This window comes from Gadus macrocephalus, chromosome 18 (assembly GCF_031168955.1).
Source record: "Gadus macrocephalus chromosome 18, ASM3116895v1".
NCBI classification, from domain to species: domain Eukaryota; kingdom Metazoa; phylum Chordata; class Actinopteri; order Gadiformes; family Gadidae; genus Gadus; species Gadus macrocephalus.
The window spans coordinates 11,330,037-11,357,739 of record NC_082399.1 but is presented as its reverse complement, the minus strand read 5'-3'; the positions used below and the strand labels follow the sequence as shown (position 1 = coordinate 11,357,739).

The 27,703-nt window shown below is 45.4% G+C and overlaps 2 protein-coding genes across 2 annotated transcripts; one reads left to right on the top strand and one right to left on the bottom strand.

Moving 5' to 3' along the window:
* Window positions 1-84: 84 nt before the first annotated feature.
* Window positions 85-8,422, top strand: LOC132446686 (tumor necrosis factor receptor superfamily member 13B). The gene is made up of 5 exons (XM_060037113.1): window positions 85-272; window positions 1,451-1,553; window positions 1,973-2,086; window positions 3,435-3,782; window positions 6,013-8,422. The coding sequence occupies exons 2-5, from the start codon at window positions 1,451-1,453 to the stop codon at window positions 6,246-6,248; spliced, it is 801 nt and encodes a 266-aa protein (XP_059893096.1). The 5' UTR covers window positions 85-272; the 3' UTR covers window positions 6,249-8,422.
* On the bottom strand, window positions 7,135-27,523 carry LOC132446684 (ubiquitin carboxyl-terminal hydrolase 22-like). Its single transcript, XM_060037111.1, has 13 exons — window positions 27,000-27,523; window positions 23,296-23,428; window positions 20,599-20,712; window positions 20,254-20,355; window positions 17,378-17,544; window positions 15,031-15,178; window positions 14,363-14,465; window positions 12,956-13,120; window positions 12,199-12,325; window positions 11,285-11,376; window positions 11,018-11,080; window positions 9,721-9,870; window positions 7,135-9,420 (listed from the first exon to the last, which is right to left on the bottom strand). The coding sequence occupies exons 1-13, from the start codon at window positions 27,117-27,119 to the stop codon at window positions 9,378-9,380; spliced, it is 1,527 nt and encodes a 508-aa protein (XP_059893094.1). The 5' UTR covers window positions 27,120-27,523; the 3' UTR covers window positions 7,135-9,377.
* Window positions 27,524-27,703: the final 180 nt, after the last annotated feature.

The window sequence follows — 27,703 nt, the reverse complement described above, 5'->3', positions numbered from 1 at the left end:
AACCTTCCAAAGTCAATCGCCGGGGAGCGTGACTGCTGCGGGGCTGAGAGCGAGGCGTGAAACCTGTTGAGGGGTGGAGGGACGTCAGGGCCCGCTGACTCTGGGCTCACTGAAGGGGAACAGAACGAGCCAGGGCGTTTTTCTAAAGTGGAGGAGCGTTTTTCTAGAGTGGAGGAGCATTGGCCAGGGTTGTCAAGGAACGGTGGAACGTAAATCGTAATGGACTGGACGTCTCAATCTTTTTGATCCAATTCTTGTTTCTTGGATTAAAGGTAAGAAGAAGGGTTTTGAATTATTATGTTTTTCCATTACTTGGCCATTTTAATCCGACACGTTTACATTATGGTGTGCCGTTTGTAAACTTTTGTTGCTGAATAAAGTGATCTTTCCAGATAGCTCGAACTTTGTTTAAATCCCTCAGATTTAGCAAATAAACACCCCTACAAAATGTATTGCAATTTCCAAGTCACTTTTTCACATATATAAAAATTAGAATTATATGTTAAATCTAAATATTGAATCTAAATCTCCTGAATCGAAATCGAGATTGTATATCTTAATCAAAATCTTGTATTTCAATCAAAATCCTAAATCTAAAGGCTTAATTTGAAGCTATGTCGTATTTATAAATCTGAATCTATATAATATATGCTAATCATAACACATATAGGCTACTATACAAGGATTACAAACGGCACCTCATATTACATGGCAGCCATGCAGCAAGCATGTGTTTCTTAACAACAAATAAAACAAATTAACAAACAAATATCAAACTAAGGTCAAATGGAGGTCCAAATATTTTATTGGGTGATGGGAAGTCTTTTGACTGGATGCCATTAATTGCTGGGATTCCTTTTAATAAGGTTTTTTTTTTAGCTATCATTTTGTTTACGCTTCAATGCTAATTTATCCACAATGCAAGCAGTCTGCAAAACGTATTTTCTGCCTTTCTGCCTCGCTTTCCCGTGGCCATCAGCAAGTCTGTCTGACTGCAACTGTCAGTCTAACCGTCATCTTTCCCTGTCTCCCCAATCGTTCATTGATCAGCCTGTCTGTCTGTCCATCCTGAGTGGCCATCTGTGTGTCCGCCTGTCTGTCTGTCTGTCCATCCTTTTTTCTGTCTGCCTGCCTCTCTATCCGTCTGTCCTACCTTAACCTGTCTGACTGGAGATCTGTGTGTACGTCTATCTTTCCGTCCATCTTTTCCATGGTCTACCCGCCCTACCAACCCGACAAACACCACAACATCTGGCCAGTGGGCCGTGTGCATTGGGGGTTGGTTTGTTGGCTGTTGTCAGAAGAACGGTCGGTTGGTAATGAAGTTGTAAAAGGCGGTGGCCATTTCTGGCCCAACATTCACAATCAGACAAGTGAGCAAGCACCTTGACTGTCTGACCCTCTGTCCGTCAATCTGTCTGTCCGTCTGTCTGTCTGTCCACTATTCCAGATGGGTAAACCGTGTCCAAACGGTACTTGGCTGTACACTCTGATTGATGAATGCGTGGCCTGTGAGACGTTATGCCATCTGCCAATGTGTACCGAGCACTGTGGTAAGGTTGAACACACACAGACACAGATACAGACACACACACACACACACAAATCAAATCAGATGCAAACCTCTACGCACACACACAATCACACACAGACGACACCTGCAAGCACACACTTAACACACACAGATCCAGACACACATGCACGCGCACACAGACACACATGCAGGTGCACGCATACACACACAAATAGTCACACACAAACGTGCACCTCTGCGAACACAGGTCTCCAGTACAGGATATCTGCGGCGTGTATACACACAAATACACAAACAAACAACACACTTGCATGTGTACCGGGGGGGGGGCAGATACACACACACAATCAAAACGGCTTCATGCTTCAGAAAAATAATGATATAGAAAAATATGCCAAAAGGATTAAAAACAAAGAAATCCTGTGCGGTGCTCTGCAGCAGCTAACTGCACCGCCATGGGAGGCCACTACTACGACCTCAGGCGGCATCAGTGCATCCGCTGTGCCGACCTGTGCGGGAGGCACCCGCAGGAGTGCAGCCAGTATTGCCTCAGTGAGTACCCCCCCCCACCACCCCCACACACAAACACACACACACACACACAGTTGGCCCTCACGCAACTCCCTGTGGATCCCAGGGAGCGCAGGCCTCCACCTGGGCACACACATACGGACCCCTGGGTCCCTCCGACACAGCAGGTGTGCGGGCCATCAGAGAGGGGAGGGGGGGAGAGGGAAAAGAGCAGGAGGAGAGACGGGGGAGGGGAGGGGGGAGAGAGGGAAGCGAGAGATTGAAGGGGGGGGGGGGGAGAGGAGGAGAGGGCGAGAGACTTATTTAGTTTTGGGCAGGAACCAATCACGCAAAGAGTTAAGGGGAGGGTGAGTAGGTGGATGCACGTTTTCATGCAGCAAGATTTAGAGAGAGAGGTGGCGTGTAATAAACCACACAGTCATAGTGGAAGAGAGAGAGAGAGAGAGAGAGAGAGAGAGGAGAGAGAGAGAGAGAGAGAGAGAGAGAGAGAGAGAGAGAGAGAGAGAGAGAGAGAGAGGGAGAGAGAGAGAGAGAGAGAGAGGGAGAGAGAGAGAGAGAGAGAGAGAGGAGAGAGAGAGAGAGAGGGAGAGAGAGAGAGAGGAGAGAGAGAGAGAGAGGAGAGAGAGAGAGAGAGGAGAGAGAGAGAGAGAGAGAGACAGAGAGAGGAGAGGAGAGGAGAGAGAGAGAGAGAGAGAGGAGAGAGAGAGAGAGAGCGAGACAGAGAGAGAGAGAGAGAGAGAGAGAGAGAGAGAGAGCGAGACAGAGAGAGAGAGAGAGAGAGAGAGAGAGAGAGGGAGAGGGAGAGGGAGAGAGAGAGAGAGAGAGAGAGAGAGAGAGAGAGAGAGCGAGACAGAGAGAGAGAGAGAGAGAGAGAGAGAGAGAGAGAGAGAGAGAGAGCGAGAGAGAGAGAGAGAGAGAGAGAGAGAGAGAGAGAGAGAGAGAGAGAGAGAGAGAACCTTCGTAGCTCTAAAAAATATTGGTCCCCTTTGAAATGAGGTTTGCCTGATAAAACAGGGCTTGCACATCGTGACTTCACATCGCAATGACCACCTCCATTTCGGAAGCATAGGAGCATAGGAATGTTATTGGTAGTAATAGTGTTTGCTCGATTGTTGAGTGATGATTCGTGAAATGATGTGTCTTGGCGGGGACACCTTGTCGTGTTTCAAACTCCCAGAGCGTTTCTCATGCGAGACACGGCAAAACAACGTTTTGATCAGCCTCACTTCCTGTATTTACATTCATTCAGGATTTTACTCTCTACAGTCCTCACAATATATCGGATTATCGGCGACACCAAATTCAATGATGCATTCTGATGAACAACTCCAATCAGGGCTTTCTCCACTTCCTAATTCTCCTTCTACAGCCACACCACTACCAACCATCCCCACCCCCACCCCCCCCACCCCCACCCCCCCCACCCCCACCACCACCACCACCTCCACGTGTGGACCAGGACACTCCCCGGTTCACCCAGCTGTCCTGCTGCCTGTCTCCATCCCCCTGCTGTACGCCCTGATGGGCCTTTGTGTCCTCGTGCTGCTGTGCATCCTGGGCCTCTCTCTGCTGGTGTTCCTGAGAACAGCCAGAAAGAGAAGCCCGAGGCCGGTGAAGCCTGGGCCCCTGGTGATCCCCCAGCTGGTGGGAAACGTTCAGCAGAGGGGCCGGGATGATGGCGTCGGCGACGGGGGGGAGAATGGGAGGATGTATAAGCGTGAGTTTGTCCAAGTGATCTTTTCTTCTATTTGGTGGTTGTGATTTATTAAAGCAGATCTCTAAAGTCTATAATTCAACTGAAAGAAGCATGCAAATTATACAGGAAAATGGGGGGTTTCTCCAGGTGTTTTTCAATTTTGATTCTATATCTAGAGTCAAAAACCATTACTTTTTCAGTATGTTTCATCATAGAGGCAGTCAATAGTGTGTATAGGGCGTTTGACTCCTATAAGGTCAAACACCCAAATGCCCACATCCTACAAAAGGTATCACTGAGCAAGATTTGTAGCAACCCCCATACCTGCTCCTTATTGACCTGCATCTGCACTGTTTAACCCTTATCTGCTACTGAGGTATCTGTAAAAATCTAACACCCACCTGCTCCTTAATGAACTTTCTCTGTAGTGTCTAACCCCTATATTCTGTATCTGAGAACAGTGCAAGTCATTTTGGATCAAATAACCATCTGCAAACTGAATACTGTTCAGTATTTCTTCAAGTGAACCCAGAATATATTCTATACAGACAAGATTCCCAGACAATGTAGCCTTGGGTCTGTTGATGCAGAGACCATCGCTTCAGATATTTTCCGCAAGCTTGTCTGAATATATGAGCATTCATCGCTGAACCTACCATATAATAATTCTAGTTTTTTCTCACCATTTAGCGGACGTTGTTAGATACATTGAGGGGCTGTAGGGGAATCTTGCTCAAGGATGCCTACAGGTTGACTGAGGACACTAGGGGTCGACCGCTGAGCCTTTTAGCTGGGAGTTTAACAACCTTTGCCACTATATCTGATTGAATACTTAATTAAAAGTTGCATTTACATTAAATCATGAACACAGAGAAAAGGTAGTACAGCAATGTTATTGAAAATAAAAAGATGTCTTTATAGTTACACGGCCATTTAAAGTTTCCTACAGGGGGTCTAAGATTGTCATTAAGAAGCTAGTTTAGGGGTTAGACACAATGCTCAGCCATCAAAGCCAGGACCTTTTGGCTCTGACAAACACCCAAAAGCAGGAGGCACAGCTAGGGAGATGGGACCGAAGGAAGAATTTCATTTTTTGGCAGTGAGGGGGAAAGCTCAATCGAAGCCTGTATAAAAACCAAGGACAGACGGAACCACTAAATAGAACCGTGTTGCCTACAAGATGTGTAAATAAACGCCTGCCTGGGCATGCACCCAACGCTGGCAGGCTCCGCATCGCTAAAGTGCCCTCTAGAGTAGCGGAAATTAGAACAAGTGCCCTATTGGCTTCCAATCAAATTGGAAGAAAATGATTGAGTGCTATCTAGGGTGCAACTATATTATGAGGAAAAGTGCACATAAAGGGCTTTTACAATGGCATAAAACGTCCCTTCTGGGTGCCCTTCCAACGGAAAAGGGTCCCGTTATGTAGTGCCCTCTGGCCTCTATGCTCTCAACTGTAACCAGTGGCGTCACTAGGCTGTTTCATTCGGGGCTAAAGCCCCGGATATTATATAATTAGCCCCGAATCGTATAAAAAAAGTAAAGTTTTTGCTTGCTTTACATTAAAAACAAACATGGGGTTTCCAGGGGCAGCTCAAAGTGGCCTACTACTTCTGTATTGTCCTTCTGGCAAGAGAATAAACGATTTAAAAACATAACCAGACTGTTACCACCTCAAGTGAATTAACCTATCTTATCTCCAGTCATATATACCTATATATATGTAAGGTCTATATATTATATATATGCTGTGCTGCTTATCCCCAGAACTTTAGATGTCTGGGGATAAGCAGCACAGCAGTCAGGAAGCTATTTAAAGCTATATTAAGCGTATTATTTAAAACATTCTGAAAAAATTTGCGTGGACAATAAAGCATACAAAAAAAATTTACTCACGTATTTTCCCTTTCCCTCTGGGCTAAGCCCCGGATATTTCAGAAACCTAGAAACTGCCCTGACTGTAAGCCTGACATCCTACTGCAGTTTGTAAGGGTCAGCAGCATACATTTCTTTGAAGTTGCAAAGATTTATCAAAGAGGTATGGTTATACTTTTAATCTCTTTTAAATTGGAAGGGAGTGAAGCATTATGTTAGGTAAACACTCCGCAAACCACTAGAAGAGGCTTTCCCTCCTACCGCCAGTTTTTCTCGCTCTTCCGTTATTTTCTATCAAGAGTGTATTGGTCTATACTGCCCCCTAGTGTAACACCATGGAACGGCTAATAAAAAACCCTGTCGTCACCCTCCACAGAGCCCCTGTCCGCCTGCACATCCAACCCCACGGAGAGCTGCGAGTGCACCCACTGCTTCCCGGACCTCAGAGTCCCGTGTCGGGGGGCAGTGGGTGAGGCCAAGCTAATCTACTCCCTCCACCAGCAGACCTCCTCCTCCTTCTCCTCCCCTCAGCACAGCGGCACCGGCTGGGGTCAAGAGGAGCAGGGCCATTGGGGCAATCCGAGGTGGATTCGGGGAGATCCAAGCCTGTGAAATGACTTGGAAACCCACTGGCGCTTCATTTACCATCTACTATGTAGTCCATGTCTTTGGGAGATATTAGCCACGCTTATTATACAAAGCAACTGATATATTAGTGAGGTGTTGCAGAGATTGAGGATCGAGTCCTCCACCTTAGCCTCTACACCTGTGATTCCAGAAACTGTGGGTTAGACAACAAAATCTATATTTTGGTTTGTTTGTTGTAAAAAAAAAAACATATGGTACATAATATACCTTAGTAACCATGGTATGACTTATTTTGATAGCTGTACCTATGGTTTGGCTCCAGAACACTTTCGACAAGTAGGCTTTTACCGTCTGTACACTATACTCTTAACCCAGGCTACCAACATTGTGGTCTGGTTTTGGAGGCGAGAGGGCAACCTACCCATCCCTATATCCCCTGGCATAGCAAGCTGCCAAGCAACAGATGATAGAGCCAAACGGATTGAGAGGAGCCTTATCGTTTCTTATCTTGGGCTAAGTGAGTTATGGTTATTCACCGGTGTTACCCTGTTAGTCGTGAGTACTATTCTCTGGTGAAGGGTCCAATCTAACGCTGTAGATAGAACTTTTCGTTGTGGAAAAACTCACTTCTCTTCATGCTTTGATTGTTTTTCTTTAGATACACATGATTCTATCTAAACCTCTAAACCATCTAAAGTTCAAACACATGTTTTTCTATTAACTATAGTTGGGATGAACCCAATAACGATGTCAGCCCTCGAAGACTTTTGGCTGTAAAAAATGAAGAGATTGTTTAAAGTCGATTCATTTGTGTCAAACTTTGTACAAATAAGAGTATTTTTATGTGTCTGTATGAAATAAATCGGTGTGACATAATGTGTCATTGTGTGAATAACTCTACAGCACACGGTTAATATTAGAGGTATAGGTTTTTATTTTTAAGGGGACATATTATACCACCAGGTGTGAGTGTGATTAGCCTTACAAGCCGTTTCAAAAATCTGCCCCATATGACATCACTAGTGGGCGTTTCCACCTATATAAGAGCTGGATAGATCAGCCTACCAGCCTACCCACTGGACTGAAGTAAACGTCCAGCACAGATCTAGGTGGACACTCCATCTAGTGATGTCATATGGGGCAGATTTTCTAAACGGCTTGTAAGGCTAATCACACTCACACCTGGTGGTATAACATGTCCCCTTTAACTGTGAGTCTACATCAACGAGTCCGGTTCACACGTGGCCCTGCGTGGCAGGTGGAGAGTGGGTCTTCTCCGTCAGTCCCCTCCAGCCTTTGGCCCCCCATCAATAACTCACTCCAGTAGTTCCAACATGTCTCTTTAAAAATTAAAAAGTACATACCCAATACATACACACATACATGACAGAGAAAAAAAGAACTTTTCCTAGGAAACGGTCATTATCCAGGGTCCAAATTCATGCTTAATGCAAGTACTGATTCAGTACACAACACAATACACACGCGGACCGTGCGCGCACACACACACACACACACACACACACACACACACACACACACACACACACACACACACACACACACACACACACACACACACACACACACACACACACACACACACACAAAGTTGCAAAAAATTCTGTCGTATTTAAAGTATTCAATGTCGAATAATGGAATATTTTTTTCAGCTGACTGGTTGGGGGAAATTAACTTGGTTCCAATGCATGTTCACCTACTGTTTCATGAACATTAATTATAATAATAATAATACAATTACTATTCAAAAAATAATAATAGCTGTTTATAGTGATACTGAATGGGAAAGCTAAATCTCCTCCCTCCGCCTTAAGGAGAACAGGAAGCCATCAAGACTAAACTTTCTGTCGAGTTAGATCACAATTTTTAGTCGATTCAGTGCACACAGACACGCACACATAACACCAACACTCACATTTGAGGCCATATCTCACATGCACAAGTTACAGCGGCACGCACACACACAAATAAAAGTCACACACATGATCATACAAATGGCATTAAATCAACATGCAACTGCATATACACTGCAGCATCAACACCTTTTGGAACACACACACACACACACACACACACACACACACACACACACACACACACACACACACACACACACACACACACACACACACACACACACACACACACACACACACACACACACACACACACACACACACACAGCTTAGACCACACCACAACGTTGCCATCACAAACACCAAAACACACACCAGGTTTGCGTGACATCACACAAAAATAAACAATAACAAACAAACGACACGTTACGTAAGACAATGATAAAACACAGCTAACCTTTTGCGTCCTCGTGTGCAAACTTTTTTCGAACAAAAATGGCAAGGTAAAGTTTCGCCCCAGTATCCGCCACTTTAATCAAATCTCATCCTCATGAAATACCATTGGTCCACCCCACCCTCCCATGGGCCACAGTTGGTTGAAAATGCATAAATAGGTTAAAGGATTGGTCAGGTGTAGCTGGGGAGACGGGACCGGTGCTCCACAGGTGATCCGCTGATCAGTGAACGTGAACAGTGTGCAGCGAGTGGAGGGGAACCGGCCACGGCGACCGGGTGTGTCAGCGAGCTTTAAGCCCGGTTCCTGCCGACGCTCGAGCACAGAGGTGCGTACGACGCCTTCGACCCGCTCGCGTGTTCGTCGCCGTGCGTCCCCAACGCCGCGGCCCGGGACCAAAGCCTTTCCTTCGGGTCTATTGATCCCGTCTCCGCCTTGTTGTTTTAGATGGGTTGTTTCTTCAGCGGATCAATTGGAGCGGCCTAGGAGAGAGGCGAGTCTGCGGGGGGATTAAATACGCTCACAGAATTGTGTTGGTGCAAAGACGAGGGCGCTGAAAAAAAGTGCAACTTGCTCTATGCATGACGCGACGTAACCATGTGCTGGAGAGAGCACACCCTCCCCCCAACAGGATGGGGTGATGTTAGTTTATTGTGCAGTGGAAACGCATGTCTGCTGGCCAAACGTCAGCTCATCAGCTCGTGTCCGTGTGAGAATCAGAAAACGACCTCTCCAGCGGGTTCTGTTCATCCGCTCGTCTCTAAGGATGAGTATTAAGATGTGCTCTATGATCCCAGCCGGAGGATGATGGTCTACGGGGGTCTACTCGTACTCCAGAAACTGTTTGTGGTAGAACAGAAGGTACCTGGGGGGGGGGGGGGGGCACAACTTTAGTTTCACACCTCAATGACAAGCCTTCATTTTTTGTTTCCCGAAACCTACTATGCAGATTTGTCTACTTGTAGAGTTGAATGAGTCATGAATTTATGTATCATTTGTCCAGTCGACCGCAACGCAATTTCAGTTCTCTTAGTTCCTATGAATGACTGGTCAACTGGTAACCCAGTTAACGGAGATCAGACTTTCTTACATTTCAAAACACAACAATTTCAGAACACGATAAAATTAAATCCGAAACTAAAAACGGTTCAAGAATAGGTCTCACCCTTCGCTGTCCAGGACGTCCTTGATGGTTGCCTTGGTGATGATGGCGTCGTCGCATTTGAACCACTGGTCCTTGTGCTGCCGGATGAAGGTGGTGTAGTGGCCGCTCTCTAGCGTCCCCTGGTGGTTCACCACCGCAAACAGACTGTACCTACGTCAGACAGAGAGGAGGAACCGTTCAGTTTGGATGGGGAATGGGTTTGGGATGAGAGTGGTTACACAACTACTAAACAACAAAGCACTCAAAAAGAAACTAACAGCAGGTTATTTGCAACCGTTTATTTTAATGCTAATCAGGGATCCAGCAGCCCTATGCAATAGCAGAACTTCCAACATGATCAGTCAAAACAAATATGAAGCGAAAGGGAAACCCCCTTCACGCAAAGACACATTTTTGCCAGACTCAAGATATGAGTCAGACTTTAGATATGAATCTAAAGTCAGACTTTATATTTAAATCTATAGTCAGACTTTATATATAAATCTAGTCAGACTTTATATATGAATCTATAGTCAGACTTTATGTATGAATCTATAGTCAAGACTTTATATATAAATCTATAGTCAAACTTTAGATATGAATCATTCTATAGTCAAGACTTTAGATATGAATCTATAGTCATACTTTAGATATGAATCTATAGTCAGACTTTATATATGAATCTATAGTCAGACTTTAGATATAAATCTATAGTCAGACTTTAGATATGAATCTATAGTCAGACTTTATATATGAATCTATAGTCAGACTTTATATATAAATCTATAGTCAGACTTTAGATATGAATCTATAGTCAGACTTTAGATATAAATCTATAGTTTGATCTGAGACCCCAAAATGGAGCTTCTGGAAAGTGCCTGTTAACATATATACTGCACATATAACTTCAACAATATTAATTTAATAATAACTTTAAAATGATTGTACTTTATTTTCTATCGTATATTTCATACTTTGCTATTGATATTTTTTACATTGTCTTTCACCCCCAAGGTACCCCAGGGATGAATAAAGTAACTATCCATCAATCCATCCATTCATCTCACCACCCATCCATCAATCGATCAATCCATCCATCTCTGCCTACAGCTCATTCAAGGCGTTTATCGACTGAGGGGCCAGCTAGATGTTTTATCTATTGAGCACCACTGTAGGACTGATGTGTCTACCTGAAGGCAGGAGACAGTGGTTAGGGCAGCAAAGGATGTGTTTGCCGTCTACTTGGTGTACATCTTCAATGTCATACACAGATTAGGCATTATGGGACTGAATGGAAATAGGTGTTTGTCTTTTGTACTTGTTATCGTTGTTGAAGGGGTCTGTAGTCTGTTGGTACTGGCCGTTCATACGACTCTCCTTACTGAAACACACAAGAGAGGGAAGAGGTGCTCGAAAACAAGGAGACACAAAATCCTTTGCAACAGCAACCAAGCAACTAAGCAATTAAGCAACCGCGATCAGTTGGGAGATGAAATTCACCAAAAGTTACAGTAATTCATGTTAATATACTCTCACAAATGTTGAGCACTCAAGACCTCAGAATTCTAACATCATTTAAGTTCACCTGGAGGCCATAAAGGGAGTCATGTCCAGTTCCAGGGGAAAGGACACGTACGTGGTGATCTTCCGCCTCAGCTTGGCCGAGTGCTCGAACCGCTGGAAGGAGATAGGGAGGGAAGGAGAGAGGGAGGGAGGGAAGGAGAGAGGGAGGGAGGGAGGGAGGAAGGGTGGGATGATTAAAGTACTTCGCTATACATTTAGATGACAATAATTGATCAACCATTTTTGGAGAAGTATTCCCGATCAGTGTTTCCCAACCTTGGGTAACTAGGTACCATCCGGTTCTAAACCACTGTCAGGCCTTTCACACATGAACACAGGATCAACTCTGGAGCATCTGATCCGAAGATGATCAGGAGTTGCCCTTTTATACATGCAGCACATCGCAGGAGTGCGGTCATGTGCTGTGTATTGGGAATTGGGAGATACTCCGTAATTCATGCAGGATGTAAGGCCAAAGGCATGCAGGAGAAGTGCCAGTGGTTTGTTTACAGCACATCGGAGATGGCGGGTGAGGCTTCAAACTCCGTAATGCTGACTCTTGACTCTCTTTTTGTGGTGATGTCAATACTGCATTTATTAAGACTCAGCATTAAGACTCAGACTTTTTGTCCACAAATACCAGGGATTATACAGAGAAGTGCAGACTTTCGGTGCATGTGTGAAAGGCTTATTAGTGGGGTGCCAAACACATATGCTCATGTGACGGTCAAATGAAGGGCAGATGATTGGGTTAAAACAACATGTGTGTGGAAGCAGATGCACCAACATGTTGAGAGAGTTAATTATTTAATTTATTCATTCATAAAGTTGTTGTCATTGTAGTTGGGTTATCTTTGCAATTATTTTGAATGATTTCATTATTTAGCACAACTTGCCAGGGCAGGAATCAATGAAAAGCATTATTATTACACTAACTTTGAGATGGAAGCAGGCTACAATGGGGAGCTTCTTCATGGTCAGCTGCTTGGTGGACTCCTGGTAACTATGGCAACCACTGCACTTGATCTTGGCCCCGCTGCCGAGGTGCTCTGGTCGGGTGAATCTAGACAGACAGACAGACAATGAGTGAGGTAAATATGTTGCAAAACAAAGAAGCATGTAGACCTCATGTGAGAACTTGTGATAGACGATATGAGAGAAAATCTTAACTTGAATGTTTACTTTTTACTGCCAACCTTTGTGATGTCACTGCCATGCCTACCTGTGTGATGTCACACCCGGGTGTCTACCTTGTGATGTTATAGCTGTGTTTACCTGTGTGATGACACATCTGAGTGTCTACCTGTGTGATGACCAGCTGGGGGACGTCAGAATTGCGTTGAATTTTTTTATTTATTATTTTATTTGTATTACTTTTGTAGCTTTAAATAAAGCCCATTGATAAATGTAATTACTAACTGTACATTAAAAAGTATTTCTGCTCTTAAAAGGTTGAATCTCCTCGTGACTGAATGTTTGTATACAGCGCGCAGGCTGTATGCGCGCAGGCTTGATACGCTCCACTTTTTTTCTGTGGAGAACCAGCGCCTTGAATATTTACTACAGCGTTTCTACAGCTCGATGCGGATTCGCACTGACTCCGTCTTTACGGAGATATTCCTGAACCGCATAAAACGAAACCGGATGGCTTTCGCCCGTTTCCGCTCCGTGTGGACGGGGCCTGAGTGCTTACCTGCGCAGGCAGTCTGTGAGCGTGGTGGCGCCGGAGGAGGAAGTGTGTGTCTCCCCGTTGAGGGCCGATCCGTCGCCCCCAGGGCTGAGGGGCCAGAAGGGGGTGGAGGAGCCGGGCAGGTCCAGGCTGATGTCCCAGAAGGGGTCGATGGTGGTGGACACGCCGCTGGGGGGGTGGAGGCAGAAGGGCGGTGGTGTCACTCACGACAGGGGTTGAAGCCAAACCTCTGCATTCCTATTCAGGCCCCTCGTCTTAATGGTTCATCCCCAAATGGGAGGTCAGTCATGAACAATGCATGATGCAATGAGTTTGTGAAAAGGAAAGAAATAGGTGCAGGTTGTGACAGGTCTGGGTGTCTGGACAGAGAGAGTGGAGAGTGAGATTTCATGAGTTATTCTACAGGCAAAGGGTAGAAATGACTCAGGGCTTACAGTGAAGGGGGGGGGGGGGATCCTCACTAACCACCACCAGTGTGTAGCACCCACTTGGGTGATGCACGGCAGCCAATCTGCGCCAGAACGCTCGCCACACACCAGTTTGAGGTGGAGAGTGAGGAAATTAAGGTATAAGACAATTATACACGGGGATGATTAGGGGGCCGGACTGAATGAGCCTGGGCGGGCAGTTTTAGCCAGGACACCGGGGAATCCCCTACTCTTTGCGATTGGTGCCCTGGGATCTTTTATGACCTCAGTGAGTCACGACCTCGGTTTTTTTACGTCTCCTCCGAAGGACGGCACCTTCCACAGCACAGTGTCGCCGTCACTGCACTGAGGCATCGGGGATTGATGTTTTTGGCCAGAGGGAAGAGTGCCACCTACTGGCCAACACCCGACACCACTTCCAGCAGCAACTCAGTGTTCCCAGTTGGTCTCCCATCCAGTAACCAAGCCCACACCTGCTTAGCTTCAGAGATTCAGCTAAGTCAGGGTGGCCATTGGTCTGGCTGCTGGCATGGGTCACTTATGGGCTCCATTTGAAACACAATTATAATTTTATTTTATCATGAGTCAGGACCAAAGACCTCAGCTTATCAAGGTATCAATTCACTGTTTGTAGGGAAGCATCAATTATTTACATGATGTATGTAAATAACTTACTTACTGCATGTAATTATGACACCACTAAACCAGGCCACCGGGTGGCAGCAGAGTCAAAGCACCACGGAGCCTGTGAGCCTCAGTTGCTGCAGTGTGTCAGCTGTGGGTGCTCTGGGCTATGTGTACCATCGAGCCAAACGCTAGACCTTCACTCACACTACATAGCAGACATTTTGTTTCTGTAACAGATACCAAACTTAAAACTGACTGTGTAAATAATAATATCTATTGTATGAAAGGGGTAGTGTTGAATTGATAATCATAACAATATAGATTGCATCCAGTGACAACACACACACACACTCACAGACAGACTTGACAGGTGACGTCTGACTGCAGGCCCCCCGTGAAGATTTGGTCGATAATACAGTTGCAGTGGTTTGGATTGTTGGCCTTCTTCCCATTGTCATCTGTTGGGAGATACAACACACACACACACACACACACACACACACACACACACACACACACACACACACACACACACACACACACACACACACACACACACACACACACACACACACACACACACACACACACACACACACACACACACACGTTAATCTCTATGTGATGGTATCAACAGTGCAGAATCAGAGGGTTAGAGAGAGAAAGGGAAGCAGAGTGAGAGAGTGAGATGGAAAGCGAGAGTGAATGTGAGAGAGAGACCAAGAGAAAGAGGCAAGACAAATGATAATGAGAAAGAGCCGATTCATACATCTTGATTACAACTACTCAACTTAAATTGCGTGCATTAAAATGCAACCCACTTTACCGAACATTTCAATGACTAATAATCATTTGTTTTTGATGTAAAGTGCTTTGTGCATCAAGTGGAGCCAGTGACCCTTCTCAGTCCAATCATGACATGCACTCAGGTTCCCTCCTAAAAAGGCCTTTGCACCCGGCAGCTCCGTCCGGACTGTGCCCGTGTGCTCTGTGTGAGTGTGGGCGTGGCCGTGGGGGCGGGACCTTTGCAGTGCTTGTGCAGCACGTCCAGCGCGGCGATGAGGAACTCGTGGGCGTCCTGCTGCTCGTAGCCGGCCAGGTGGCGGGCGTGCGTCCACACCAGGTGCAGCAGGCGGAACGGGATGTGGGGTGAGCGGTGGCCCGAGTAGAACTGAGGAGAGGGGGAGGAGAGGTCATTACTACCCCTCCTTCCCCCGGGCGTTCTTGTTTCCCGGCCCAACACCTGCAACGGGACTCTTCCAGTGCAAATGCGAGAGAGGGGCGGGACTATGTAGCAAAGCTTAAAGGCCTACGTGCAGGTTAAGCGGAGGTTTTGATTAATGGGTACATAAAGCACTCAAAATATGCATATCATTTATAAAATGTCTCCAAAATAGTGTTAAAGTCCAGTTTTTGGCAGTAACAGGTGTTTTCCATTCGGCGATGACGTCACGTTAGGGAGACGTGGTGGAAGGTCGCCTCAACCTAGTACTAGAACTATGGGGGCTAAGAGGTGGCAAGAACCACAAATAACATGTATGATGGGTGGCCCACAGCCGTATAATTTCGAACCTGTCAGACGTGAGAGGGCGAATGAGGAATTGCCGAGAACTGATGGCGGTCAAAGCCAATTAAATGCATGGTCAGAGGAGAATGAGTGGAGAGTTGCTATCATTTAGCAACGCAGCAACGAGTGCTGGAGCTAGTCAATGAACAGCAGTGCATACAATAACGGCACTTTTATTTATTTTTATTTTCATTCAATAGCACCGAGTGAAAATCAACGTTTTCTTTATATCGAGTGACAGCGGTTATGTCGTTCAGATAAGTACCGGTAAACTTAGTCAGAAGATCTAGAAATAGAAGGCATAATGCTATGAGCCAGTCCCACCTGTGAAATCCCCCCCAGAAAATCCCTAATAAATCTTACCTGATTTCCGATTAGTTATCCCAGGTTTTGATGGTACAAGCTCCAGTAACAACATCTTTGCCTAGTGTTTATTTCTAAGTCTCATTTTACCCAGTGTGCGAAATTCCCGTCAATATTCGGGGGTCCCCATCTCCCGATTGTTGAGCAAGACCGATATACTTTTTGCAGTAGGCCTATAACATTTCAATAATTCATGGATGCAAGACAATTAGTATTAAGCCTACATAACAACACGCACAGTATTTGATAATCTGATATGCTATATATTTTAAAGCAACACAGGAGGCTGTATTGGCTAAAGTTGTTTGGATGCACGTTGATTTATAACAAGGAGAGGCAAAGTTGTGCATTACAATGCAAACACGACAATAATTGGCACCAATCCGGCGCACTTAGAAGAGCAATCAACTGAATAAATGGCAGGTATAGCCTATTGGACACGCAATCAGTGCACTTGCAAATGAGTGCCTGCAAGTATGACCGATCGTGGTGTGACATTATTTAACCATCAATCTACCGCAAATACGACCAGACAGAAGTACATTGAACACATACACAAATCACATCGTCCAACCCGGCGGATGCTGACAGACAGCCCACAACAAGCCAAACATCACCACGGCGGGTGTGCTCTCTCTCTCACTCTCGCACGCCCGTACACAATCACTCCAACTTATCCAACTTCAAGGCTAGGCTGCTTCACTAAGACCACAACTAACCACAAGGCCTTCATAACCATGCAGTATGCCGAAGCCGGAAAGGACACACGCACAGTCGCACACACTCATCTTATGCAAAACAATCTGTTTTATCATCAACATTCAGTCACTGCAAAGATTTAAAGACTAGCCTCTTACCATAAATTAGAATGGACCCAAACTGTGTGATTGATACAGTCTGGTTTAGCTTTCGCTTGCTATCCGTTTTTAGCATGACTCCTCAATATTAGTCTTTCTTCTGTTAAGCGCACATGGCTAATTTGCATACGTGCAAAGGACTGGCTGGCTCCACAAAGCAAATAATAGAACATATTTAATTATCGTTCTATCTGTCCATCTATCTGTCCATCCATCCATCTATCTATCTATCTATCTATCTATCTACGCATGTGTCTATTTTTAATGTGATGTATTTTGTATATGTCCAGTCAGACTTGTTGTCTCCCTTGTTCTGTGTGGTCTTGAGCTGTTTACGTCAGTAAAGTTCACCGGGCACGAAGAGTACGAAGAGGAGTAAAACAACAAGAACAACAACAAGGAGAAGAAATGTGGAGCTTTTGATGAGGAATTGATCAATATCAAAAACATGTCAAGCACACGGTTCACTGTCACTTCAAGTCTCTCCCCCCGCTATCCGCCCATACAAAGCATCCTTTCCCAGGATTCTGCATGCTTCGACGAGAACGGACCCGCTTCCAGCGTACCCCTACGACCCCCTCACCTCCTGGAAGAGCTGGGACATCTCGCACACCAGGCAGGAGTTGCTCTGCATCTCGCACTTGTGTCGGTCGGACAGGAAGAAGTCGCGCAGCAGCGGCGTGTGCGTGAGCGCCTGGACGATGCAGTTCATGAAGCACGTGTTGCCCAGGTTGATGAGACCCCTCAAACCTAAGGTTGAGAAAGATAGAGAGACAGAGAGACCAAGAGAGAGAGAGAAAATCAGATAATGGTTGAAAAAACAAATGCAAATAGAGATGACTCATTAAAATGACGCTCGCTCTGTGATATAGAGACAGCAGACAACACGAGAGAGGAGGATCGGTGAAGAGGACGGGAGGGGTTGAAGAGGAGGGAGGAGAGACGAGGTAAGAGGGGGAAATGGAGGATTAGATGAGAGTCAGAGAAAAGCGTGGGAGAAGGAGATAAGAGGAGAGAAGTAGGGGGTGGGATATGAAGAGGAGGATGAGAGGAGGAAGGAAGGGGAACAGCAGACAGAGGGGAGGACCAAGAAGAGCTGAGAAATGGATGGCAACACAAGCTGTAAAAGAGAAACTAATGATGCTGGAAGTGAACTCGAGAGCGGAGGCTTCTGTAGAGGTAAAGATAGAAGAGATAAGACGAGAGAGCGAGAGGGAGAGAAAGGATCCAGAGGAGGAAGAGCATTCTCCCTGCTGTGCGCAGCTTTCAGAAGCTCCAGCCTCTTCTTCAACCTCTTCCTCCGACGCCTCAGGTTCAGGTTACTTTATTCGTACCCATAGGTAAACTTGTGTTGCAGTTTAAAAGTGGGCTTCCGTCACACAGTTAGGACAACACATACACACAAACAAAAATGGGACAGTTACATACAGTGGATAAAACAATTAAAGTGCTCCAGTGCTAATCCAAATTCGGACACTTAAAACTGACCAACATAATTAAAATATAATAAAACCCTGATAAATTGATCTAAAAAAAATCAACAAATAAATAAATAACACATACAAAATTAATGTTGTGCAAATATAGCAGTTTCTACAGCTTGTTCTTCAGCGTGATTGCAGCTGGAACAAAGCTGTTTTTAAAACGCTTGGTTTTAAACCTTGGAACTAAAAACCTTTTTCCAGAAGGGAGTAGCTGAAACTCGTGGGAGTACTTCCCTCTGGTTCCCTGCGCTCCACTCCTCCGCCGTTTACATCTCATCATTCCATGTCTGGCCGGCGCTCTACATCTCAGCGCTCCTCCTGTTCCTCTGATCTCGTCTTCATTCATCCCATCCTCACCCCCTTTCTCGCTCCACCTGCGGTTTCCAAACCTTATTTTAGCTTGTGACCCCATATCTAGCTCGGAAAGTGTTTGTGACTTTCGCTTTGGTGCATCTGCTTCCATGCAAATAGTTTTAACCCAATTAAAATCTGCCGGTGATATAAATAACATAGAACATGTGGGGTGTGTGTGGATGATGGCTGGTTTGAGCAGCCTCACCTGGCCCCGAGTCAGACTGATTGGGTGAAGCTGCACACCTGTTGTGCTTTGAGAAATGAATATGCACGGGTTAAACCAGCCACCTCCACACACGGGGAGATATCCTGCATGCTAACATGGCAGTTACCTAGGTGACCTGTAACATGGACATTGCTACAAATATATAGTAACCAAGAATAATGTCCCTGTGATATCAATGTCCCTGTGAACGTCACTCTACTACACACTAATAGTTTCTGGTAGTGGCCATGAGTCTTGAGGCAGACGGTCCATATAAACAGGACGTCTCTGAGGTCTTTTAAAATAATTATTTGCCTCAATGTAGCAAATATCTATAGCTTCTGTCAGCAATCTCCTGCGCCCCCATATGCATATCAGGGGGCCCCAAGTGGGTCAGACCCCCAGGTTTGGAACCACTGCTCTGCAATATAAGTGGCCGCTTGCACCATACTCTCCCTCTCTTTATCCCATCAGCTTCCAAAGTCCCGCACCCTCAAGTCTCTGTACTTAATTTAACTCAAAATGTCCCCCTTTGTCTGCGTATTATGCAGTAGTTTTCTTTTTTACTATTTCTTGCATCATCTACTTTCTCATCAACCCAGTCTCACCCTAGTGCAGTTTCTCTCTCTCCCTCTCTCCTGCTTGCTCTCTCCAGCTCACTTACTCTCTCCCCCTCTTGCTTTTCTGTCTGTGTTTCTCTTTCTCTCTATGTCTCTCCCCCAGTGTTATTTTTCTTCCGTCTAAATCGATCCTTGCTCGATGTACTTCGAGCTCCTATGTGTTCCCTTCCTTATTTCTGTAATATGATCGGTGGCACACGGTATGAAGGATGATTGCCCTTTAACAGCAGGCTCAGATACGGTTGCGGGGATGTGCCATAGAGTAAATCCGGCAAAATGGCTGTGGTTGAGGTGGTACTGTGTTATTTTGACACTGTGTCAGTGTAGTACCGGGAATTTGATCAGTTTTTCTCTCTCCTGCCTGGTCTTCCTCCTAGGGAAACTGGGAAAATAAGGCGTGCGTGCAATGTACTGATGTTGGGAGCCTATTGCCTATACCCACTACAACTACAGAGATTTCCTGCCCCCCAGAGAACTGTTCAGTCTGAGTCCTCTCTCGCAGGCCCTCCAGACAACCCAGACCGGATTTAAAGCAGCCATGCCCTCTTTCTTTACCTTTCACTCCCAGAGTCTCTCTCTGTCGCTCTCTGAAGAGCGAGTTACCGTGGCCAGCGTGTTAGGAGTGTGAGAAAATGAACGAGGGAAATCAATAGTACAGATAAAGAGACAAGGAGAGAGATGGAGGCAGACACACAGAGGGAGATGGAGGCCGAGTGAGGGAGAGAGAGACACACGCACAAAGAATAACAGGAGAGAGGGAGAGATTAAGGTGAGAGAATGATGGAGAGAAACCGACCTATAGTGCAGTTGGAGGTGATTCTCCGCCTCTTGGGGTTGTGGCGGAGGAGTTCCAGCTCTCTCTTGTTGGGCTCCCACGTCAGGAACCTCTCTCCCGCTCCTACATACATACACATATTTTCCGCCACACACACAAGCAACATCAACCATGCAACTGTGTGTGTGTGTGTGTGTGTGTGTGTGTGTGTGTGTGTGTGTGTGTGTGTGTGTGTGTGTGTGTGTGTGTGTGTGTGGTATAAACCGTATAGAAAGTACACCGTTGTGAATTTGCGCTACAGTATGGATTTTGACGTTACCGTGAGACCGGTAGACAGTGTGTGTGTGTGCGCGTGTCTGTGCGTACCTTTCATCTTCCAGGCTTTCCTCTGCTCCTCTTTGGCAATCTGTTCGATGTCCTTGTCATAGATGTAGTCCTGGCATCCGAAACAGTAAATCCCCCCGTACAGCAGGTCTATAGCTGTGGAGGAGCACGCACACAAACACACACACACAAACACGTCAGTTTTGATATTGCAGTATTGCAATAAAGAGTGGGTGACGGAAAATAGTGAGCATGGTTGACCCAAGTCAATTGTTATTGTCGCTGCATTGCACTAATACACAGAAATCTCTTATCCAACCCAGAGGGCAGGGGGGGACTGAGAATGCTGGACTGTCATAATCAGTCCATAATCTCCTTCTTCAATTGTTTTCTGCTTCACTCTGTTATGTTCCCTCCATCATAACTTGTTACGCCGCCGGTCCACTGTTTCTCTGACAACACTGTGGCTGTCGTCGAGAAAGAAGGAAAAATAAATATTAAGAAGGGCACAAACAAATGAAATTATAGGATACAATGGCTTTAACAACTAAGTACAGACCATTTTTTTTACACTTTATTTTTTTCCTTTCCTTTTGACTTTATCTTAACCCTGTTAGTGTTCCCTGGAAAGCACACACGCACACACACACACACACAAACACACACACACACACACACACACAAGAGATAGTGAGCGTGCAGGAATAACAGACTTCTTAATTACCCCTGTTCCCTTTTTCTAACAGTTTGGTTTCACGTCCTCCTCTTGGGGAGCGCCACGACTCGTCGCACTTAAATTAGCGGCTAACCTAATTAAATCCAAAGCCGAGCCACACACACTGTCTCAGGGGGTTCCCTGCTGAGCTTTGCGATACAGCGTTTTCTGTGGCCGCTCTCCCAGAAAGTTTTCTGTCCTCAACATCTGCCAAATGAAAGCCTTTGTAATCTCAGCTCCAGATAGTTTTTTTTTTGCTTAGCCACCAATGCTTACCGTTTCCCCTGGAGCTGTGCCAGTTTACAAAGCAACTGAATGTGATTACCGGGAGAACAAACCGAATACGATTAGCGGTAGAACAAACTGAATCCATTTAGTGGTAGAGCTAAAGGAATCAGATTTCTGGTAAAGAAATGATGGGTTAGACGTGTAACTTCTTCCCCTAACCCTTTAAGTTAGGGTTTGAAATGATTTGCATGCATAGCCCTAAACATAATAACCCCCAAATACGTGATGCGTGTTCTCCATGTATATGTGGTCAAAATCCTTGTCTGTCATGGAGGTGTCAGCAGGAGAGACACCAGAGGTACATGTGCGATGCTTTCTTGTGACACACAAGTATTAACACACACCGACACACACACACCGACACACACACACACACACACACACACACACACACACACACACCGACACACCGACACACACACACACACACACACACACACAAACACCAACACCAACAGCTTAAGCAATAATGTGTGTGTGCGTCTGCATGTGTAAGACAAAATGTACGTGAGTTTTCCCCCCTGCCAGAGATAGACCTCCCCAAGGGGTTTAGTGGGTTGGCTGGCAGGCGTTGTCAATAACCCAGACATCGGGACCAGGATAAAGGCTGTATATATAGAACTGAGTCTAAAAGAGTCTAAACGACAGACAGGATCAATGTCATACAGTAAAGTACAGCCCAGCACAGAACGTCTGATCCAAACCTGGGAGGTTATTTGTATTATTTGTCAGGGACAATGCAGAGAGCATCCCGGCAGGTTTGAAAACCAAACAAACACATAGAAAGAGAGAGCAAGAGACGGACAGACAACTCGTTTCCAAACAGCAGCTGTACATACTACACTGTAGGACAAGCATAACGTTATACAAACCAGACTTTTATTTGGAAAAGGCGGAGATTGCCGGCCCTCCAGGTTCTGTGGACTTTTGTACCAGGATGAGGCCGGCCCCTAGTGAGTCCCAGTGCACCATGTGATGCACACCACAGTCCCTGGTGGAGGACGAGGCACAGCGACTGTGGCACAAGCAGATTGCACTGGATTGCATAATCTCTCCCACACTCCCGGTCTCTCGCTCCCTCACTCTGTATCTCCCTCGACCTTTCCTTCTCTCTGTATTTCTGTTTAATATTGCCGCGAATCCCTTCCCTGAGGACATAGTTAAACCCTTTAGCTGTTCTTGATGGTGTTCACAGGCTGGATTTCCAGCCGTACGATCGATGCTTTGACATTGCCTTAACACTAAACGAAATGTCGTCGATAGCCACCTGAGGCAAACCAAAGCAGGGAGAGAGAGAGGTAGCGGTCTTTGTATGAAAGCCGGCAGAGCAATTAACATTATAGTGTTTTTGATCCGCAAGAATAACCCATTCAGAATCTAAACAGGATTCTAACATAGTTCAGTCCCATTTCGGGAGACATTCCTCTGATTTCGATTCCAGAAACACTATTTCAACCACTCTTTTCACTGGGACTAGATGTTCTTGAGCCATTTTTAACCTTTAATAAACATTCAACCAATATCGTATAAATAAATATACATGCCAAGCTCCACCAACAAACTTTTGGCGTTGTTGGCATTAGGCCATGTTGGTACCTTGTTTAACTCTCAGGTGTTTAATCACCTGCTTGTCATCCTTGTTAGTTTGGTTAGTTAATGAATCTTTAATGTGTGTATTTCATTGAGTGAGTGAGTGAGTGAGTTAGTGAGTGAGTGCGTGTGCCCTAAGGAAGTACCGAGGCTGTGTCTCTTGCTCTTGGCGTGGTCGTGGATGTGTTTCTTGCTGAAGCAGGCGAAATAAACACAGTGGAGGCAGGAATGGAGGCGGCTGAGGTGGGAGCCACACATGTGACACGCACACGACTTGGCCTGCGGAGACAGAGGGAGGGAGAGGGACGCAGGGAGATCAATATTTATTACCATTTAGAGTGGAGATATTTACATCAGCTTTAGCAATGTACATTTCCCATGACAATAAAGCCTATTGAGTGGGGGGGGGAGAGAGAGAGACGGAGACAGAGATATTTAAATCAGGTATAGTTGTCTGGATGGCAGGAGAGAGAAGACTTGGACTTTCACTGAACGGTCCATTCTTTGGGGGAGGAAATCTCAGGAGATGGAGTGGGAATTGGGATCCAATGAATGAGGGTAACATCAGTCTAGTGCAAGACAAAAACCTGCTCTTCCACAAAAGGTTGCCATCTCTTGGGTTAGAATAGAAAAACCTCCTGATATCCAGGTTCATCCAAAATGAAAAAGATATGTCAAGAGAAATAGGGATACATAATGAGCAGTTAGGTGTGGACTAGACATGAACATACACATTGAACAAAGAACAATGGGGCTAGAAGTCCCACGGTTGTTTACACAAAAACTAAACCAAAATGCTAGTACCCTTTAACCTTTCGCCCAAAACCATAAGAGACACTGCACAGTGCCACACAAAATGGCTTGTATTCTCGCATGAAATACACACATGCAATTGAAATGCGCAAATTGTTATTCCAGCCACACAGACACTCCCTTTCAACTGATAAGCAAACACTCTATGAATTATGAACAGGCTTCAATATTCAAAAAATCCCCCTTGTGCTGGCGCACTTGTGCTGAACACCAACAAGAACACGTGCAGAACACCGAATCATACAACCACGATTTGTTTGAATGATTCGGTGTTCTGCACGTGTTCTTGTTGGTGTTCAACAGCCACACGTTCTGCAGCAATGTGCAAAATAACACCGCAAGTTGTACACATCCCCTTAAGATACTTCACCGGGTAGAGCGCGTACCATTGAGGCCCAGTCCTTACCGCGGTGACCGGGGTTCGGTTCCTGCCCGCGGTCCTATGCTGCATGTCTTCCCCTCCATCTCCCATTCCTTCCTTTCTATCTCACTCTACAATAAGAAGGATAAAACCTTAATTGTTCTTATTTTTTTTAGAAAGAAGGTGTACGCCTCAACAAAGAGGCTAGACTTCTTACTAGCCCTCCCCTTGAATGCAGGGAACAGTCAATACTTCCTAAAAGACTTGTCCCGGGTTGCTACGGCAACAGCATCCTGGATATAACAGAAAATCTCGGTCCCTCTGCGGTAGAGAGAAAAGGAGAGGGGGCATGCGAGGCAGTTAAATCTGCCGCTGATGCAACGTTGCGGTCTTATTCCCCTGCGTATGATTGGTTACTTTCGGTCATGTGGCCATAATCTAGCTTGTTATTATGTGCAAGGAACTTTGTACCAACATGTTGGACACGGACACTAAAAAAATGCCTTTGAGAATGTATGTGCCAGAGTTGTTCACACACACCCCACCCACACTCTTTTTATGCAGGCTTCTGAGCAAGGCATTTATTGTACAGTGGTCCGTGAAGGTCCAATTTAAGGATGTCAAGTTTGCCTTACAGTTATGTAAGTACATGCATAATGTATATATGCATGTGTGTGCTACTTTTAGAATTTTGGTTTAATGGCGGGCTTGGAAATACAAGGCTTTATAGGATTTACTGAACGGCTAAATCCCTGTTGACACTCAAGACAACAATGAAGCAACAAGAAGCCAGCATTGATAATAAAAACAAAAAATAGATGAAAGTAGTCATAAATGTCCAATAAATATGGGGGAAGAAGCTTTACAAACTTGCTCAACGTGGGTAGCACAAGGCATTGCCACTGCCAGGGTTAGGGTTTGAAATCCCACTGGAGCCACCAATGCATGCACTTCTAGTAACGCTGGTGAAAGTAGACCATAGGGCTGGGGAATATGGGGCTTATGGTTATTGCTTACACTTACACATTGGTTATACACTCTCTCTCTCTCACACACACACACACACTTATATTAATGTGTCACAGTGGGGTTATTTTCATCTTTAGTAACGGTGAGGCTGACAGAGTGAGATAGGCCCCCAAAAAAAGAAAATAAAGACTGTTAAAACCTTGAACATTTTGTTTCTCAAGTCATCATCAAATGCTCTCTCAACTGTAGGCCTGCCCTGGACAATAAATCTGATGTGAATCCAGTGAGCAGAGAAGGAGATGGCAAAAGTAGCAGAAGTACATTTGGGCTACTTAAGGAGATCATGCAAAGGAAGGTGAAATCCAAATGCCTAGACAGATGTATATCCCCAAAGGTTTTAGACTATTTTTGCGTTGGTTTGCTTCTTCTAGATTCTAGATAGAAGCTCATTGCTTACTATGACGGAAGCAGTGGAGATGTGTGTCAGGAAAATTATATTTTTGTATAATGGGCATTTCCACAAGCCACACCATATGTATAAAGGTAACTCCCTGTGATATTTTATTTGTTTTTATTTGAACAGCAAAATGTCAGTAGGCCTGCATGTTTGTTGCATTATATCCACATAGTGAATCATACCCAAATAGATCTCGACTTAAAATTATGTATCAAGTCGTTTTGCTCTTTAAGAAATTGTTTTTATATTGATGAGCCAAAATACAACGTTATAACTAAAAGCAACATCATGTATATCTTTTTTTATTTAAAGTGCACACATTGGGCGGAAGAGGAAGTGAACATGAACGCTACACTTGAAGCACCGCCACCCCACCTCTCTCCCGCAGCGCACGGAGTAACCAGCCTCGCAGACAGCGCCCGGGTGCCCCCATCCTACTATCGCCGCAAACCACTCATCCGTCCGCCAGGCGTGGCAAACAGGGAATTATAGAGGCAAAGAAAATCTGCAAATAGTAATTTCGCACAATGAGGTACAGCCTGACTTCTACGGCAAGCAGTTTGTCCTTGAATGACACATGCGCGCATTACTCCGATACTCAAAATGCAGATATGTGTGGACTGGACTAATGGTCATTTGGTGCAAATGTGTTTCTTGACGCTTGGCTCAGAGTTGTGCATGCACCAATCATACAATACCAATTTACAGCAAGACATGTAATGATAAAATAGCCCTTTGACCGAATGATGGCATACACATTATACTTCTGTGATATACACAGTGTACCACCACAGTATACCATTGTATGTACTATATGCTGCATCTCTCGACTGGGTTGGCACTGGGCGCTGTACACACACACACACGCACACGCACACACACACGCACAGTAGTCAGACAGGGTTCACAACAACTTTTGATACGGATCTCGAGAAAAACAACGACGCCTATAATGAATAAATAACAACCTTTGACAATAACACATAGAAAGAAATTGAATTGAGGCTGTTGCATTTGTGTCAATTATAGTATCCTACCATCCCCTCGTAAGGAATCGGCAATTATAATGTTGGTGAGCCAATAATGTCTTAGTAATGTGTCCTAGTTGAGTCCCTCTCTATAATGGCAATTCATCACAACACCTCTGCAATGTGTGCGGTCTAAGACACACACCGCATGAGGTGTGGCATTTGTCTTAGTGAAATCGCTTACATCTTTGTTATGCACTTTTGATCAGCATTGCTCTTTACCTTTCGTTTTCTCGTTTCGGCTGAGCCGCTCCACACAAAACACTGATAAATGACCCTCAGGTTCTGCTTCCAGTTGTCCACCTTGTAGGTGTGCACATGGGGGCAACCTGTAGGACCCATGGTGGTCGCAGACCCCGTGCTGTCAGCTCAGCTCAACCCCACCACCACCACCTCTGCTACAACACAACACACCCGCCCGGTCCAAGCAGCTCGGCTGCGGTGGCTCCAGGTCTCTCCACTCAGTCAGCTCCCGATGTGTGGCTACCTCGACATGTCCTGTTTACAGTATCGGAAGCGCGGAGCACGGTGGCGCAACATCGATGCGGTTCTCTCGTTAAAAGTCCCGTTAGGAAATATCTAAATGTTTAAGTACGTGTGTGACTCGCGCTCGGTTCAGCTACGCAGTTTGTTCACCCCTTCGTTTTATTAAAGGTTAGCAAAAGAGGCTAAATGTTTAGCGTTGGAATTTCAAGACTACATTTTGGAAGTGAGGACCGGCCTTACTCGCGGGGTGAGCCAATCGGGTGATGTTGTGGAACATGATTGACATGTCGCGTGTGCCAATTAGTGGCGAAGACCTGACCGTTCTTTTGGATACTGAACAGGGATTGGCTGATTTCCTCTGCAAGCCACATCCGCCTGCCGGAGAACGCTCATTGGCTGGAGAATAATTAGGATTGCCGTGAATGCCGACGTAAAATTAG